Source organism: Pocillopora damicornis, chromosome 7 (assembly GCF_964200805.1).
Source record: "Pocillopora damicornis chromosome 7, jaPocDami1.2, whole genome shotgun sequence".
NCBI lineage: Eukaryota > Metazoa > Cnidaria > Anthozoa > Scleractinia > Pocilloporidae > Pocillopora > Pocillopora damicornis.
Genome location: NC_142676.1, coordinates 844,794 through 858,879, shown reverse-complemented (window position 1 = coordinate 858,879; position 14,086 = coordinate 844,794). Strand labels below are relative to the sequence as shown.

The window sequence follows — 14,086 nt, the reverse complement described above, 5'->3', positions numbered from 1 at the left end:
GTGGCCGCAGGCGAGTCAGGTGACTTGACCGTAATTCAGCGAACTGCCTCAAGAGGTTGCTGAAACGACCTAATTGGTCTTGCAGAATACTCAGTGTCATGGTCTATTTACAAATCCTTTTCATCAGGATTGCACTCTGCAGAACGCGATGTTTGACTATTTTGGCTCAGAAACCAACCTATAGTCTGTCATGAATCGATTACGCACACACTTGTCTCTGTCAAAATTGCACAGTCACGACGGTTTGCTTTCAGTAATGAACCACTAGGCTCGATAATCAGCTGCTGTCTGGGAAATGAGTCCGTACTCCGATATCGCGGGACTTCTCATTAAGGGGAACGCAGATTGAACTAGAGAAAGCAGAGGAAATCAACACAGCGGTCAATAGTCTTCACTACACAAACGAGTGAGCCGTGGTGTTTGAAAACCGGACAAATTTTTTGGTAAAGCCCACAACAAAATGGTGAATCAGCAGGAAACCGATAATCGAATAAGCCTCGAGTAAGAAATTCTCGAGTTTTCCTTTTACTATTTTTGTTTCCATTGACATATTTTCATGGACGAATTAATATATCACATATTTCCAGTCATTAATCACCACTTGGAAGATTTATATGGGTCACACATTATGAACAGCTCCCAGTAGCTCAGCTGGTAGAGCGCTGCACCGGTATCGCAGAGATCATGGGTTCAAATCCCGTACGGGCTTGAATTTTTTTCAGGTCTCCTTTCAACTACTAATTTAGTAGTGTTCATAGCTGCGAGGATCGCTTATATCCCATTCCTACATGGTTTTCATACATTTCCAGACATGAATCAATACTTGTTTCGCATACATGCATTTGGCGTGGCAGCGGTTGTTTCTAACGTTTTCCTATGAATTTCTTTACGGCACTTCGGCACACGGCCAAAACTGATCCCCTTGCGCATGCCATGCATTTGACCGCTGAGTGGTGAAAATCTAACCCTATAAACCTAGTGAAATACGCATAGGAAATACGAATTAGGGCATTGGCTTGATTTGTGATAAACAGTCTCAAAATGTTCTTCCCTCCCTGCTCGGAAGTATTCGTGTTTCTCATTCAAGTGACTGACAAACACCTATGCATAGAAATGAATTACAATCATCCAGAATTCTGGCCATTTCTACTAAAAAAAAAAAGACCCTTAAAACTGCCAAAATTGTAGACAAGAACAAACCACAACCACATATCTTCCGTAAGTCCATTACATTCCATTTCAATTTCAAAACAGCCATCAATATATTTGTTAAAAACAGTTTCTTATTTTGTCCTAAATATATTAAAACTAATCTGGAAGGAAGATCGTCTTTCTTAAATTCACTGTCAAAATCAGTAATTTCGCCTTCAGTGTTGCATGTCCCACTAATAGCCTTCATAATGAAAGTGTAGTGCCTGCTAATCTTCCAGAATACTTGCTGCGCGGGGCTTTTCATACAGTAAAGTTAGTTTGTAGGTTGAAATAAAAATACAGACATGCTTTGCATCCTGGAGTGAGATCTTTGAACAGTTCCTTGACTTTAGAAGACGCCATGCCCCTCTGGAATTCCTGTAACCAACAATAAAAAAGATTAAAATGCATTTAGAGATTGTAAACAATGACCAGGATGGCACTCTGCACTGACCCAATTTAGAGCTGAAAGAAACTTACAGCTAAGTCCACCAACAGCAGCTGGGATGATTCATAAGCCTCTGGTCCACCCTTGCGATAAAACTCATGGATTTCCTTGCCTTTGAGAGAGCATCTTCAAAAAAAAATGGCAGATAAAACATATTTTAGTGAATTTTAGTGTAAGTAACCTTGCAGTTTTTCATAGTGGGAAAGTATGATATTAATTAACTAGTTTAAAATAATCATTTAATGAACCATACTGCACCATCTTGTTTGATATGAGAATTTTCTCAGTTGTAGACTGCTGCCCTTCATCAAGGCTATGGTTTTGACTGTATACCCCCCCCCCCCCACTTTACTCAGCATGATGCTTCCTTGTGATTGGTAAATTTATCTGCAATTATTTTGTTCAGTTTTCTTCCTAGATTTCACTGATTATTATAAACAAGTATTAATATCAGCATGGTTTGAATGAATCACCAAGTAGGATAATTTAAGATTTGATGATAGGCCTTTCAGACAGACAAAAAGTAAAAACAGAGACCTGATCCTAAAACAAGCCCCAGGTTTCTGTCCAGTGCGGTGATTGCGGTAAATTCCAGTCAAAAGTGGCCAGCTGATATATTCTTCTGGAATATTGACCTAATATTGAATATGAGTGACAAAATATGTTGTTAATTAAAGGATCTTGAAAACTAAGATCAGCGTCTTGTTATTCAAAGGTGATTACTTGTGTCTGTGATCCTTTTCTCTAGATACCAGATGAAGTTGTCCACTAGAAATTCATCTGGAAAGGATCTTGATTTATCAAACTGAGATGTTACCCAGGATCAATTTGTTGTATTCATTACTTCCACATTTTATCTTCAGAGCTGATACCAACAAAGTCAAGTATATGAAGCCAAGCCTGCCCAAGAACATAACACAGTGATTCAGCCAGTGCTTAGGCCCTGACCCCTTGCTCTGGTGTCCAACAAGCTAAACACTGGGCCATTGTTTCCCCCTCAAAACAACATACTGCCAAGAAATTGTAGTGAAATAGTGGGGCCAACCCTCATCTTGATGGCATAGAAACCCTATGGATAAGTGTCAGCACATTGTGGGCAGTGTCACAAAAATTAACTCATCAGGCATAACTTAAATTAGGAAAGTCTCATCCACACATTATTAATGTGTGGCAGAAGATTTCCATAAGGTGGGAAATGAGAAAGCATATATATTTGATATAAAACTTACTTCATCTCTGACTTCCCGTACAATAGAATGAAACAACTCATACACCACTGCCTTGCCATCCATATCTTCAATATCACCCACACTTGTATTCTCAGTATGTTTATTGGTCTGTTTAACTTCCTGAAAGCAATTTTAAAATGTTTTAGCCAACATTATGAAGGTGAGGTCCAAAAACATCCAAGGTTGAGAATGATGCTGGTAGCTTCTTTGAATTGCTTTTAAAGTTTCACTTTTGCAACATAGAAATTTACTTAAATTCATAAATTTTGAATGGCCTGACGGATTACTGTTCACAAACAAAGTGTAAAGGCCCTGTCAAAAGCACTCAACATTTCAAAGCAACATCTTGCATCATTGTTGGATCGCTCTGTGACAACAAAAATGTTGCAACAATAGTTTGACCATTTTCAAACTCGATCCAACATCATCCAACATCTTGAAACATGTTGCTACTGGGTGGAAAAACATGTGCAACACATTGCGGTCAACAATGTAGCGAGATGTTGCATTAAAGAAAAGCGTGCGTTTTGCCGGGAACTAGACTACTCGATGGAATAGATTATAACGTGAATATTGTAACCAATAGGATTGCAGTATTTGCAATAAAAGACTAGTGGATTTAAATGAAATAAGTATCATTTTATTTTTTACTGGTTAAGTGCTTACACTGGGTTCTGCGTGTCCTCCTGGGGTATCTAAATGACCTGGATCTTCATAAACTTGATGGCTTCTTCTAATAAAAATTAACTTACTGTCACTTGTTTCCACGACAGAACCAACACCCAATGCATCAGAAAAACATGCATGTTCGTTGGCGTATTCACGTTTGCCATAGTCTCTTAAAAACCGCCAGTGCTTGTCGTTCATGTTTGTACAAACATAATCTCTATAACAAGTCTGTCCTAACAGAAGAGACACTGAATCTCCGGCTTCGTTCCTTACGCCATGAAGACGAAATTTGGAGCCGTTGAAAAGGAAGGGATTTTTCTCCTTAAGATCAGTCCACGTCTTTTCGATGCTGGCTTCAAATTGGTCATCAGCCGCCATCCTGTCATAGTGATGGGACAAAGAAATTGCCAAGTCTTCTTCTTTCGCACCGCCATTCCAACAGAGTCTGTCGTGATTTCCACTGTTAAAAATCTCTATGAAATGTCCTTCATCTTTACATTTCTCCACAAATGCCTTAAGCTCCATTTCAAGTATTTCTCTTTACGAAATATATAAAATTCTGAGCTCAGGTGAGGGTAGAAGAAGGCTTTGATCTGAACGAGATCTGTTCACGAGCCACCATTTTGAACAAGCAGAACAGCAGTAAGGCAAGAACATTGATTGGTCAATTTTGTTAAAGAAAACCAATTAAGATAGCTCCTTCGCTCGTTCATGAAATCCAGCGGTTACACCCAAAACTACCATGACAACAGTGGCGCGCGTAACAAAATCACAGAAAAGCAGCCATAGTACATTGGAGAAGGTGGTTGTGTCAAATTTTCTGCAAAAAACATGGACGCAGAAGGTCTTCATATGAATATAGACTATGTAGGAAGCAGTGGCATTATTCTAAGTACAGAGCAGAAGGCAGCTCTACAATCTTCGTGGGTTTGGGGAAAGATCTTTGGAGTCAAAAGTGGCTACTTCATTGTACAGGGAGTCGGTAAAGATGTACTGAAGGAAAGTAAAACGCTCTACAGGTATCTAATATAACTAATCGTGGATAAAACTGTATTTTAGTTTTAAAATCGACATTTCATAAAAAGTGTACGAACTGATCCTCAAAATTGAGAATAATTACATAGCCAATGTATGCCCGCACTGCCCCTGTGCCCGCTGGCATACAGGGAAACAGAAGAAGAGTTTTCCGTTCGTTTCACTCTAACAGCTGAAAATTTTGTTTGGTCACTGTAAACAATATTTAGCATTCTGACACGTGTAATTGTTATTTGGTAAACCTCCTCTAAGTTGAAAACTTCACAATTACTAATGGATACCAAAATGGCCAGGCTATTGAGGATGCACACTTGCTATTCATCCTGGATTAACGATAACGGTTTTCCGCAATCTGGACTGTGTACACTGGGGCTTACTGCCATTAATGATAGAAAGCATGAGACATAACTGCTCATTTGTTAAAGGATGCTTCACAGCAGATCCATTATATGAATATGAACACACAGAGACAAAGAAAGCTGAAGGTGCTGTGAGAGATTATTCAGCGTTAATTGATTTCCGGTTGATTTTTTGCGATAAGTGACAGATGACTGAACAATAGGATCATATTATATATTTAAATGAGAGAGACCAGAGCGTGGGACAGAGAACGGTGAGAGAGAGCGGGAGATTAAGTTGATTTTATAAAATAAAAACGTGAAGTTTCGGAACATAGCAGATTCTTTAGTCTCATTTCCGACACAGTGGCACCTCCGACGGGACGCGCGAAGCATGGAGGAACTAACCAAAGAAGCAGAGGCTAAATTGCAGATGTTGCTGTACACTAATGGAAAAACACGTGGCATTGTGAAAAAGGGAAACCTAGGAGCGGTCGCGCGACATCGCGACAACCTACAAGCATTAGTAAAAGAAGTAGACGCGCTTAAACTAAAGGTTGAACAGACCATGTTCAAGGCCGGGAAAAGTGCAGAAGACGTTGGAAGTTGGAGCAGCAGCATTGAAGAACCGATCGCCGAAGCTGACGAAGAAGTTTCGCGACTAGAAAAATGGCTCGTGGAGACGAATGGAGAGATCGAACATCGAAAGCACAAGGACGAAGAAGAAAGGAAAGCCCGTGCTCGTGAAGAGGAGCTTAAATTCGAAAGAGAGCAAATGGAGATGAAGCTAGAATTCGAACGCCAACTGGAAGAGACCAAGGCAAAACAGCAACCTGTTGAGAAGGTTAATCAGACTGAACAAAGGACAACAAAGCTACCGAAACTACAGATCACAAAGTTTAATGGGACGTATGAAGCATGGCTGCCGTTCTGGAACAAATTTCAAGCTGAAATTGATAAAGCAAACCTTGCATCTGTGACCAAGTTTGCATACCTAAAAGAGCTGGTAGATCCAAAGGTTCGAGCGGAGATAGACGGACTGCCTTTCACAACAGAGGGCTACGAAAGGGCAAAGAATATCCTCATCGGCGAATATGGGAAAACGAGCGAGATCGTGAATGCGTACGTCCAGAACATCGCGAATTTGCCTGTCATTACAGGAACACAACCTGCGCCTATCCACGAATTTTACAAGAAGCTCGTGTACAATGTGCAATCTTTGGAGACACTGGGCAAATTGAAAGACGTTACTGGAAATGTAAGGAGTGTGCTCGACAAACTAAAGGGTGTAAAAGCAAACCTAGTGAGAGGACAAGTGGACTGGCAGGACTGGGACTTCCCACAGTTGATAAAAGCTTTGAAAAGTTGGAAGGAAATCAACCCCATTGCGAGCGGCGCGGATAATGCGGGGAAGCAAGGTGCTAAATTCCGCGATCGCGAGAAAACATTTCACGCAAACGAAACTACGCCAACACAAAGAGGGTGCGTCTACTGTGACGCAACTGACCACAGAGCTGTGAATTGCGACAAGTTTGTGACAGTTGGAGACCGCAGGAAGCAATTAGGACTGAAACAGCTTTGTTTTAACTGCACAGGAAGTCGACACCGTGCTTCTGAGTGCAAATGCCGTTCTGGCTGCCAGATCTGCAGTCGAAGACATCATACGTCGATCTGTGACAAACATACATCGCGAGACCAGCTGATGACCACAACGAGCGCAGAAAGGAAAGGAGTGGTGTATCCTATGGTAACAGTTGACGTGAACGGTGTTAAATGCCGAGCATTGTTGGATACAGGAGCCGGAAGTTCCTACGCTTCATCAACGCTTCTGAACTGTTTACATTTGCGCCCTATCCGTCAACAATTCAAGCGCATTGAAATGATGTTTGGTACTTCAAACAAAGCGATAGACATCTATGGCCTACAAATTCGAAGCGTTGATGGTAAATTCACCTTGGAAGCCGAAGTAAACAAAGTCGACCGCAAAGAGTTGTTGACATTGGAGAACCCAAAATGCGCAGAAATCGTGGCTCAGTTTTCTCATTTGAAGGGCGTAACCACAAATGATAACGACGAGAAAGCGATGTTGCCTGTTCATCTGATCCTTGGAACAAACGAGTACGCTAAGATCAAAACAGGGGCAAGACCAAGAGTTGGGCGCTCGGGAGAACCAGTAGCAGAATACACGAAGTTCGGCTGGACGATCTTGTCACCTGGAACAGAGTTGGATCTCAGCAACATGTTGTTAACGCAGACCTCCGCAATTGATTACGAAGAATTGTGCAAGTTAGACGTCTTGGGGCTAAAGGACAATCCAAGTGGAGACCAGGAAACCGTTTACGAAGAATTCAAAGAGCAACTAACTAGGAGTTCAGAAGGCTGGTACGAGACGAACTTGCCCTGGAAAGGAAATCACCCCCCTACCGAACAATCACACTGGAAGTTTAAAACGTCTCAAAAATCTCGTGCGGAAGTTAGAGATACAAGGCGAGCTGGAGAGGTACAACGACATCATCCAGACTCAACTGAGCCAAGGGATCGTAGAACACGCTGACGAGGTGGTCAAGGACGGAAAAGAGTTCTACATTCCTCATAAAGCGGTCGTGCGCGAGAATGCAGAATCTACAAAGATACGCATTGTTTATGATGCTTCTGCAAGAGCTAATGCAAGTGTCCCCTCACTCAACGAGTGCCTCGAAATCGGCCCTCCACTACAAAACCAGCTTTGGAACGTGCTGGTACGAAATAGGTTCTATCCCGTGGCAATAGCTGGCGACTTAAAACAAGCATTTTTGCAAATTCGCGTCCGAAGAGAAGACCGAGATGCCTTACGCTTTCATTGGATAAAGGATCTGGCAAGCAAACAAGTAGATACCTTGCGATTCACTCGAGTACTTTTTGGTTTGGCACCGTCTCCATTCCTCTTGGCCGCAGTTATCAAAGAACATCTACAGCGATACAAAATGGTGAACCCGGAATTAGTAGAGGAGATAGAGCGCAGTATGTACGTGGATGATTTAATCAGTGGTGGGGAGACAACAGAACGAGCATTAGAAATCAAGATGACAGCCACGACCATCTTTGGTGAGGCGACCTTCAAGCTACACAAGTGGCATTCCAACGATCGGGAACTAGAAGTTGAAACTGCGACTGTAGATGAAGAAAGTCAGAGTTACGCCAAACAACAACTGGGAACCAGAAAGGGCGAATCAAAACTGCTAGGAGTCCCCTGGGACAAAGGAAAGGACGAAATTCAAGTCAGCTTCCCGATTTCAACCGCTGAGCCGACAAAAAGAGGTATTCTTGGAAAAGTCGCAAAAATCTACGATCCACTCGGTCTGGCTTCACCCGTGACCCTCTCTGGAAAAATGCTCTACAGAGATGCCTGCGACACGAAGATCGCATGGGATAGGCCCTTACCAAGTGACTTACAAGCCAAAACAGAAGGAAAGGCCTATCTTGCATTGTACGCGTGCAGTCTTACCCGAGGATTATTCCTGGAAGTACTACCAAGCCTGGAAACCAGTGAATTCCTAAGAAGTCTAAAACGGCTCATCGCGCGCCGTGGGCGTCCGAAGAAGATATATTCCGACGATGGCAAAACCTTTGTTGGCGCCGAGAAGTGGCTCAAACAAGTTATGCGTGACGAGAAGACACAAGATTACTTAGCACATGAGAACATCAAGTGGCAATTCAACCTCAGCCGCGCCGCTTAGTGGGGAGGACAGTTCGAGCGCCTCATCGCACTGGTAAAAACAGCTTTAAACAAGACTATCGGATGCGGAATGTTGACCTGGACAGAGCTGTGTGAAGTGGTACTGGATGTGGAGATTGCTTTGAATAATCGCCCTTTATGTTACGTCGAAGACGACATACAGTTACCCGTGCTTACCCCTAACTCACTGCTATTTCTTCGATCAAACCAGCTGCCAGAACTGGAACCACACCATCTAAGAGAATTTGATCTGCGTAGAAGAGCTAAATATTTGCGAAGGTGCAAGCAGGCTTTGTGGACCAGGTGGACTACAGAATATTTACGAGGGTTGAGAGAACGACACCGGATGAAACACAAGGGTCAAACCACGCCCCTGGCCAAAGGAGAGGTAGTCATCATCAAGGACGAGGAACGAAATCGCAATAAATGGAAAATTGGAATCGTGGAAGATCTGATTCCGGGACGAGACGGAATCGTTCGAGCTGCCAAACTTCGAGCGGGGAAAGGAACACTTGAACGGGCGGTACAACACCTTTACCCACTGGAGCTGTCCTGCGATCGGGAGAATGTACAGGCTCCTCTACAGCTCAACCCCTTAGCCCCGACATTCAGGCCCAGGAGGGATGCAGCGGTAGCCGCTCGTTATCGCATTCAAGATGCGAACATTGATGCTGATTAGAGATATTTAGGAACACTGAACTGATATACTGGACTAACTTTCTGTTTCGTTCATTGAATTTCACATTTTATCGAGTGCGTCATTCTAGTGTTTTTCTCCGTTGAGAAAAACAGGGGAGTGTGTGAGAGATTATTCAGCGTTAATTGATTTCCGGTTGATTTTTTGCGATAAGTGACAGATGACTGAACAATAGGATCATATTATATATTTAAATGAGAGAGACCAGAGCGTGGGACAGAGAACGGTGAGAGAGAGCGGGAGATTAAGTTGATTTTATAAAATAAAAACGTGAAGTTTCGGAACATAGCAGATTCTTTAGTCTCATTTCCGACAGTGCAGTTGGCAAAAAATTGGATGGAGCAGAGCAGGAAAACATTGTAAGTTAAGTTTTAATGATGAAAAGAAAATTTAATAGGGGTAGAGATGTTGATGAGAGATGTGTGAGAGCCAGAAACCTTCAAATTTTGTTGGTGTTGGAGTGTCACTTTTTTTCCTACGGCTTGAAACACAGTTAAGAACAAGTTTAAGAAAATGTTCACAATGCATTTAATAAGTACAGTGGAACCCCTCTAAACCGGACACCCTTGGTACCAGAGAAAATGTCTGATTTAGAGGGATGTCCAGTGTACTGAGGTTTTACCCATAAGGCAATTTTATGCCACATATTGTATTGTCTGACTGTAAGTCCCAGTACATGGTACACGAGTACTAATAAAGCACATCAGTAAAGGAACAAACAACATGGATCACATGGAAGCTTTTCAACGTCATTTTATTTCATTTACAAAGAAATTCAGTGTTACACACAGGGTAATATGATTGCCACTTTTAAATGATTTAAACATGGAATGTTCAAGATTCTCTGTCTAAATTTCCAGGATACCTTTGGAAAAAGGAATCCAATATTAACTGCATCTGATTACAACGTTGTTCAACTATTTTTCTTTCAGTTAAATTTCCAGCTCTAGAAACAGTTGGAGATAATTCTCATCTTTGTGAACTGCAAAATTTTTTAACTCAGTAACCATATCAAGCACTTCTTTATGTGAAAGGTTGCTGCAGGAACATCAACATGTTTCTCCTCTTCATCATGGACAAATTGTTTGTTTGACTCTTCAGCTATCAGTTCAACAAAGCTTGATATCAGGTTTCTTTCCCAGTCCCCAGTGTTTTCTTTTGTTGGCAGTTCAAGGTCAGTGTTTAGCAAGATCGACTGATCAACTTTCAACTGTTGGGCAAGAAGCGACAGCAGAATGTTGTCTTCATCTTTGTAGTCATCTTCTTGTTCGTCAGTCACAGGAAAGCCAGTGGTTTTGAAACACTTTGTGTGTTGATTGTGCTATCTCAGACCGTGCCTTGGCTATCCAGTTGATAGCTTCTAGTAAAGTTATTTCTTTACAGAGTTAGAACACTTTCAGCCCTTTCGATCTTGCTTAAAAGCGATCGTAGTAGATGTTTCTTGTATCATGCCTTAAAGGCACGGATAATCCCTTGATCAAGTGGCTGTAGATGGGATGTTGTGTTTGCTGGAAGAAACTTGAAGGTTACGTTTGAGAGCTGACAGTCGCCACATGATGAGGCATTATCCAAAAACATCAGAATGTGGCGTCATTTTCTTTTCATCTCTTGATTCACATCTTTAATCCATGTTAAAAAAGATGTCATGTGTCATCCAGGCTTTCTTGTTGGCAATGTAAGTTACTGGTAATTGCTCAGGCTTTATGTTTTTAAAACAACGAGGTTTCTGCGCCTTTCCGTCTCATCACAGTTCAATATATTGTCAGGTGAATAACCCTGGACAATATCAGGGATTCTTCTCTTGTAGTCATCAACTGTGTTAATATTAACTCCAGTGCTTTCACCGCTCACTTTAAAGCCTTTGATCGAGTATCGTTCCTTCCATTGGTCAAGCCAGCCATTTGAACTTTTAAAGTCGGTAATGTCAAGTTCTTTTGCAAATACGATGGCTTTTTATTGGATAATTGGACCTGAAATTGGTATGTTCTTGGCCCGTGCACGGCAAAACCACTGCCACACAAGTTCATTCAGTTTGTCAAATTTGCAAGAATATTGTCGAAACACTTCTCGTTAGGGTTGCTATTTTTTTCGTACTTGGCCTTGTAGACTTCTTTCTTCTGTAAAATATCACCTATAGTTGATTTACCGATCCCAAACTTACTGCTTAGAATCTTCAGTGTTGGTTTAGGCACTGATTCAGCGCATTTAATCAACTCAATTCTCTTCTCTAACGATAACTCGATTCTTTGGCGGTTTGTTGGTCTCTCAGACATAGTGATGTTTGCTATTTCTTGTGTTTTTCACAAGTGATTTCACCCGCAACAGAACTGTCTATTAACCTGACCCCTATTGTTGTCATTCATTCAACTCAACAACAGCGGCACGATTGTCGACTTTATATTTTTTGCTTCAGTACCAATAGAACATTGAGTAATTAGCCAATGCGCATTTCTCACTTCTGATTGAGATTTCACAGCTGCATGATTACAATTTTAATTTTATCCACATTTGAAAACATGTGATTTGATTTTGGCGGCAAGCTTAAAACTTTCACATCCGGTTTAGCAAGGTCAATTTCAAACCACGTGGATACAATTTAATGCTACTTTACTATTTAAGCACAGATGCCTCATAATGCCTCTTGCAAGAATGGTTTTCTGCATGGAATCCTTCAGACAATTCTCTGAGTCATTGTGGTAGAATTACTGTTACTATCTTTGCAAAGACTGGTTCTTAGTTAGATGAGCAAATGGAGTTCAAGGTAGTCTTTATTGCTTTCCTGGTGAGGGACCTTCACACATCATTTTCTTTGTTTAAATATTAACACGTATTTATGAGGATTTTGGGGGGACTTAAGTCAATTAACTCCTGAAAAGAAGTTTTGTACATTGGAGACTGTGTATTGGCAAGTCTGGATACATGAAACAGTTCTTTTACCTTGGATGGTATCAACTCTGATGAGAAACTGTTACAAGTAATGAGTGCAACAAATTGATCCTGGGTAACATCTCAGTTTGATAAATCTAACTAGGTTTTTTACACGCGGGTTTTTTTTATTAACAGAGCTTGGAACCGTGAGGGAAGTTACAATGTGCTCCGCCTCGAGTAGCCTTTCATCCAGTATCCAATATGAGTTACCTGTACCAATCTAGGAATCATCTATGGGAGAGCCAACATCGAGGACCAACCAGTCGATGACCAGCCGCCGCCTCTGACCTTTGAAGTCGGCGAAGGAGCATCTAAGAGAGGCCAGTAGAAACTGTTCGACAGCCACGGCTACTCGTATTGTGTTAAACGGCGGAGGAATGCGATCACATACTGGCGCTGTAGCTTCTGAGGCAAGTCCAACCACTGTTCGGCTTCAGTGATTCAGCATCTTGAGGGCTTTACCGTTGGAGTCGAACACAACTATGCGGGAGAAGTTGGGCTCCCAGAGACTGCTAAATTGACTGCTGCCATAGAGAGAAAAGCCACCTGGAGCAGGTTACCGCTGACTTCGAGGGCGCCGTGTGGGGAGCATTTCGAAAAGTCCTTCCGGAAGTGCAGTTGCTGGGGTGTGCCTTCCACTGGAACCAGGCCCTTTGGAGAAAAGTTTAAGAGCTAGGCCTTCAGACTGCGTATATGAGAGACTGGACTACGAATGGTTACATCAGGTAACTGATGGCACTACCCTTCCTTCCGCATGAGACCGTTGCCGCAACCTTCGACAGCCTAAAACCAGAAGCCAAGACGGAGCCTTTATAGCAGTTCATCAGTTACATCGAGGAAAACTGGATTCGCAGCACAGTTTGGCCCCCCAAGTGCTGGAGCGTATTTATACAATCAATCAGAACAAACAAGGACATTGAGGGCTGGCATCATAGCCTGAACAGAAGAGTTGCTGGTCGATACGGTCTGCCCCTCTACATGTTTGTAGCCCTACTGCACAAAGAAGCGAGACTAATGTTGCTACAAATTCGTCTAGTCTCCGAGCGCAAGCTTAAGCAAATGCAGAGGTCCACCTATTGTGAAGTGCAGAGGCGGCTCTTCGAACTTTGGGAGGCCTTCAACAAGAAGGAGAAGTCACTGAGGCAGCTGCTCAAAGGATGTGCCAATATAAACAGGCCAATGATGCACTTAACTGAACTGAACTTAGACATTATTTGCATTTACTGCTAGGATTTTTTTATTTATTACTAAGTAGAATAAGTACGTTTAGTCGTATGGGCGCTCCATGATAATGGGAAAAATATATTAGGATATATAGGTCAGCTGGGGCAACTAGGTCACGATTGTTCAAGAGTAAGATAACTTTTCAACGTTACTATGATTAAGAAATTAGCTTTTTTACTTAGTAGAATAAGTACGTTTAGTCGTAGGCGTTGCGTGATAGTAGGCAAAATATATTAGGAAATATATTATATCAATTGATCAATTCTTGCGCGAATGAAGAAAAACTTCTTACCAGTTGATCGAATCATCTCAGCAAGTTTCAAGTCGTCAGCGGTGAATCGATCTTTGGCGAAGATCAGGAAGGTATGGTACTTATCCAATGGCACATTTTTACAGTACTTCTCCAGATCACCATTGTAGATTAGATTTGTTATCCCAGGTAAGTCCCAAAACTTGATATTGGGGTTGCTGGGATGATCGTAGCATTTTGGCTCCCTCGTGCACTCAAAACGAGCGACCTTTGCTGCACCAGGATCAATGTCTTGCATTCTACCATAAACAACGAAGGAATTAAAGTTGAAATATTGTGAGTTGTTATTAAGCTCGATCAGG

At 41.9% G+C, this 14,086-nt stretch overlaps 2 protein-coding genes and 1 pseudogene across 4 annotated transcripts; 2 read left to right on the top strand and 1 right to left on the bottom strand.

Annotated features, from left to right (window-relative positions):
• Positions 1-1,044: 1,044 nt before the first annotated feature.
• Positions 1,045-4,199, bottom strand: LOC113681415 (uridine diphosphate glucose pyrophosphatase NUDT22). 2 transcript variants are annotated; one of them, XM_027198502.2, is made up of 5 exons: positions 3,535-4,199; positions 2,869-2,988; positions 2,177-2,274; positions 1,672-1,765; positions 1,045-1,569 (listed from the first exon to the last, which is right to left on the bottom strand). In XM_027198502.2, the coding sequence occupies exons 1-5, from the start codon at positions 4,060-4,062 to the stop codon at positions 1,453-1,455; spliced, it is 957 nt and encodes a 318-aa protein (XP_027054303.2). In that variant the 5' UTR covers positions 4,063-4,199; the 3' UTR covers positions 1,045-1,452. The 2 variants fall into 2 exon arrangements, with proteins under 2 accessions (XP_027054303.2, XP_089067861.1); XM_089211735.1 differs by lacking the exon at positions 2,177-2,274 and having other exon boundaries at positions 2,869-2,984; positions 3,535-4,196.
• A 76-nt stretch (positions 4,200-4,275) lies between these two features.
• Positions 4,276-14,064, top strand: LOC149041944 (radial spoke head protein 9 homolog). The gene is made up of 2 exons (XM_089211734.1): positions 4,276-4,556; positions 12,386-14,064. The coding sequence occupies exons 1-2, from the start codon at positions 4,369-4,371 to the stop codon at positions 12,429-12,431; spliced, it is 234 nt and encodes a 77-aa protein (XP_089067860.1). The 5' UTR covers positions 4,276-4,368; the 3' UTR covers positions 12,432-14,064.
• On the top strand, positions 12,767-14,064 carry LOC149041945 (uncharacterized; annotated as a pseudogene). Its single transcript, XR_016188307.1, has one exon. The product of XR_016188307.1 is annotated as an uncharacterized LOC149041945 (transcript).
• Positions 14,065-14,086: the final 22 nt, after the last annotated feature.

Coding starts and splice junctions, on each gene's coding strand:
- LOC113681415 (XM_027198502.2), bottom strand. CDS start 4,062: ATGGAGCTTAAGGCATTTGTGGAGAAATGTAAAGATGAAGGACATTTC. Junction 2,989..3,534: donor GAGGACACGCAGAACCCAGT/GTAAGCACTTAA, acceptor AATTGCTTTCAG/GAAGTTAAACAGACCAATAA. Junction 1,570..1,671: donor TGCTGTTGGTGGACTTAGCT/GTAAGTTTCTTT, acceptor TGTTGGTTACAG/GAATTCCAGAGGGGCATGGC.
- LOC149041944 (XM_089211734.1), top strand. CDS start 4,369: ATGGACGCAGAAGGTCTTCATATGAATATAGACTATGTAGGAAGCAGT. Junction 4,557..12,385: donor GAAAGTAAAACGCTCTACAG/GTATCTAATATA, acceptor TTTTATTAACAG/AGCTTGGAACCGTGAGGGAA.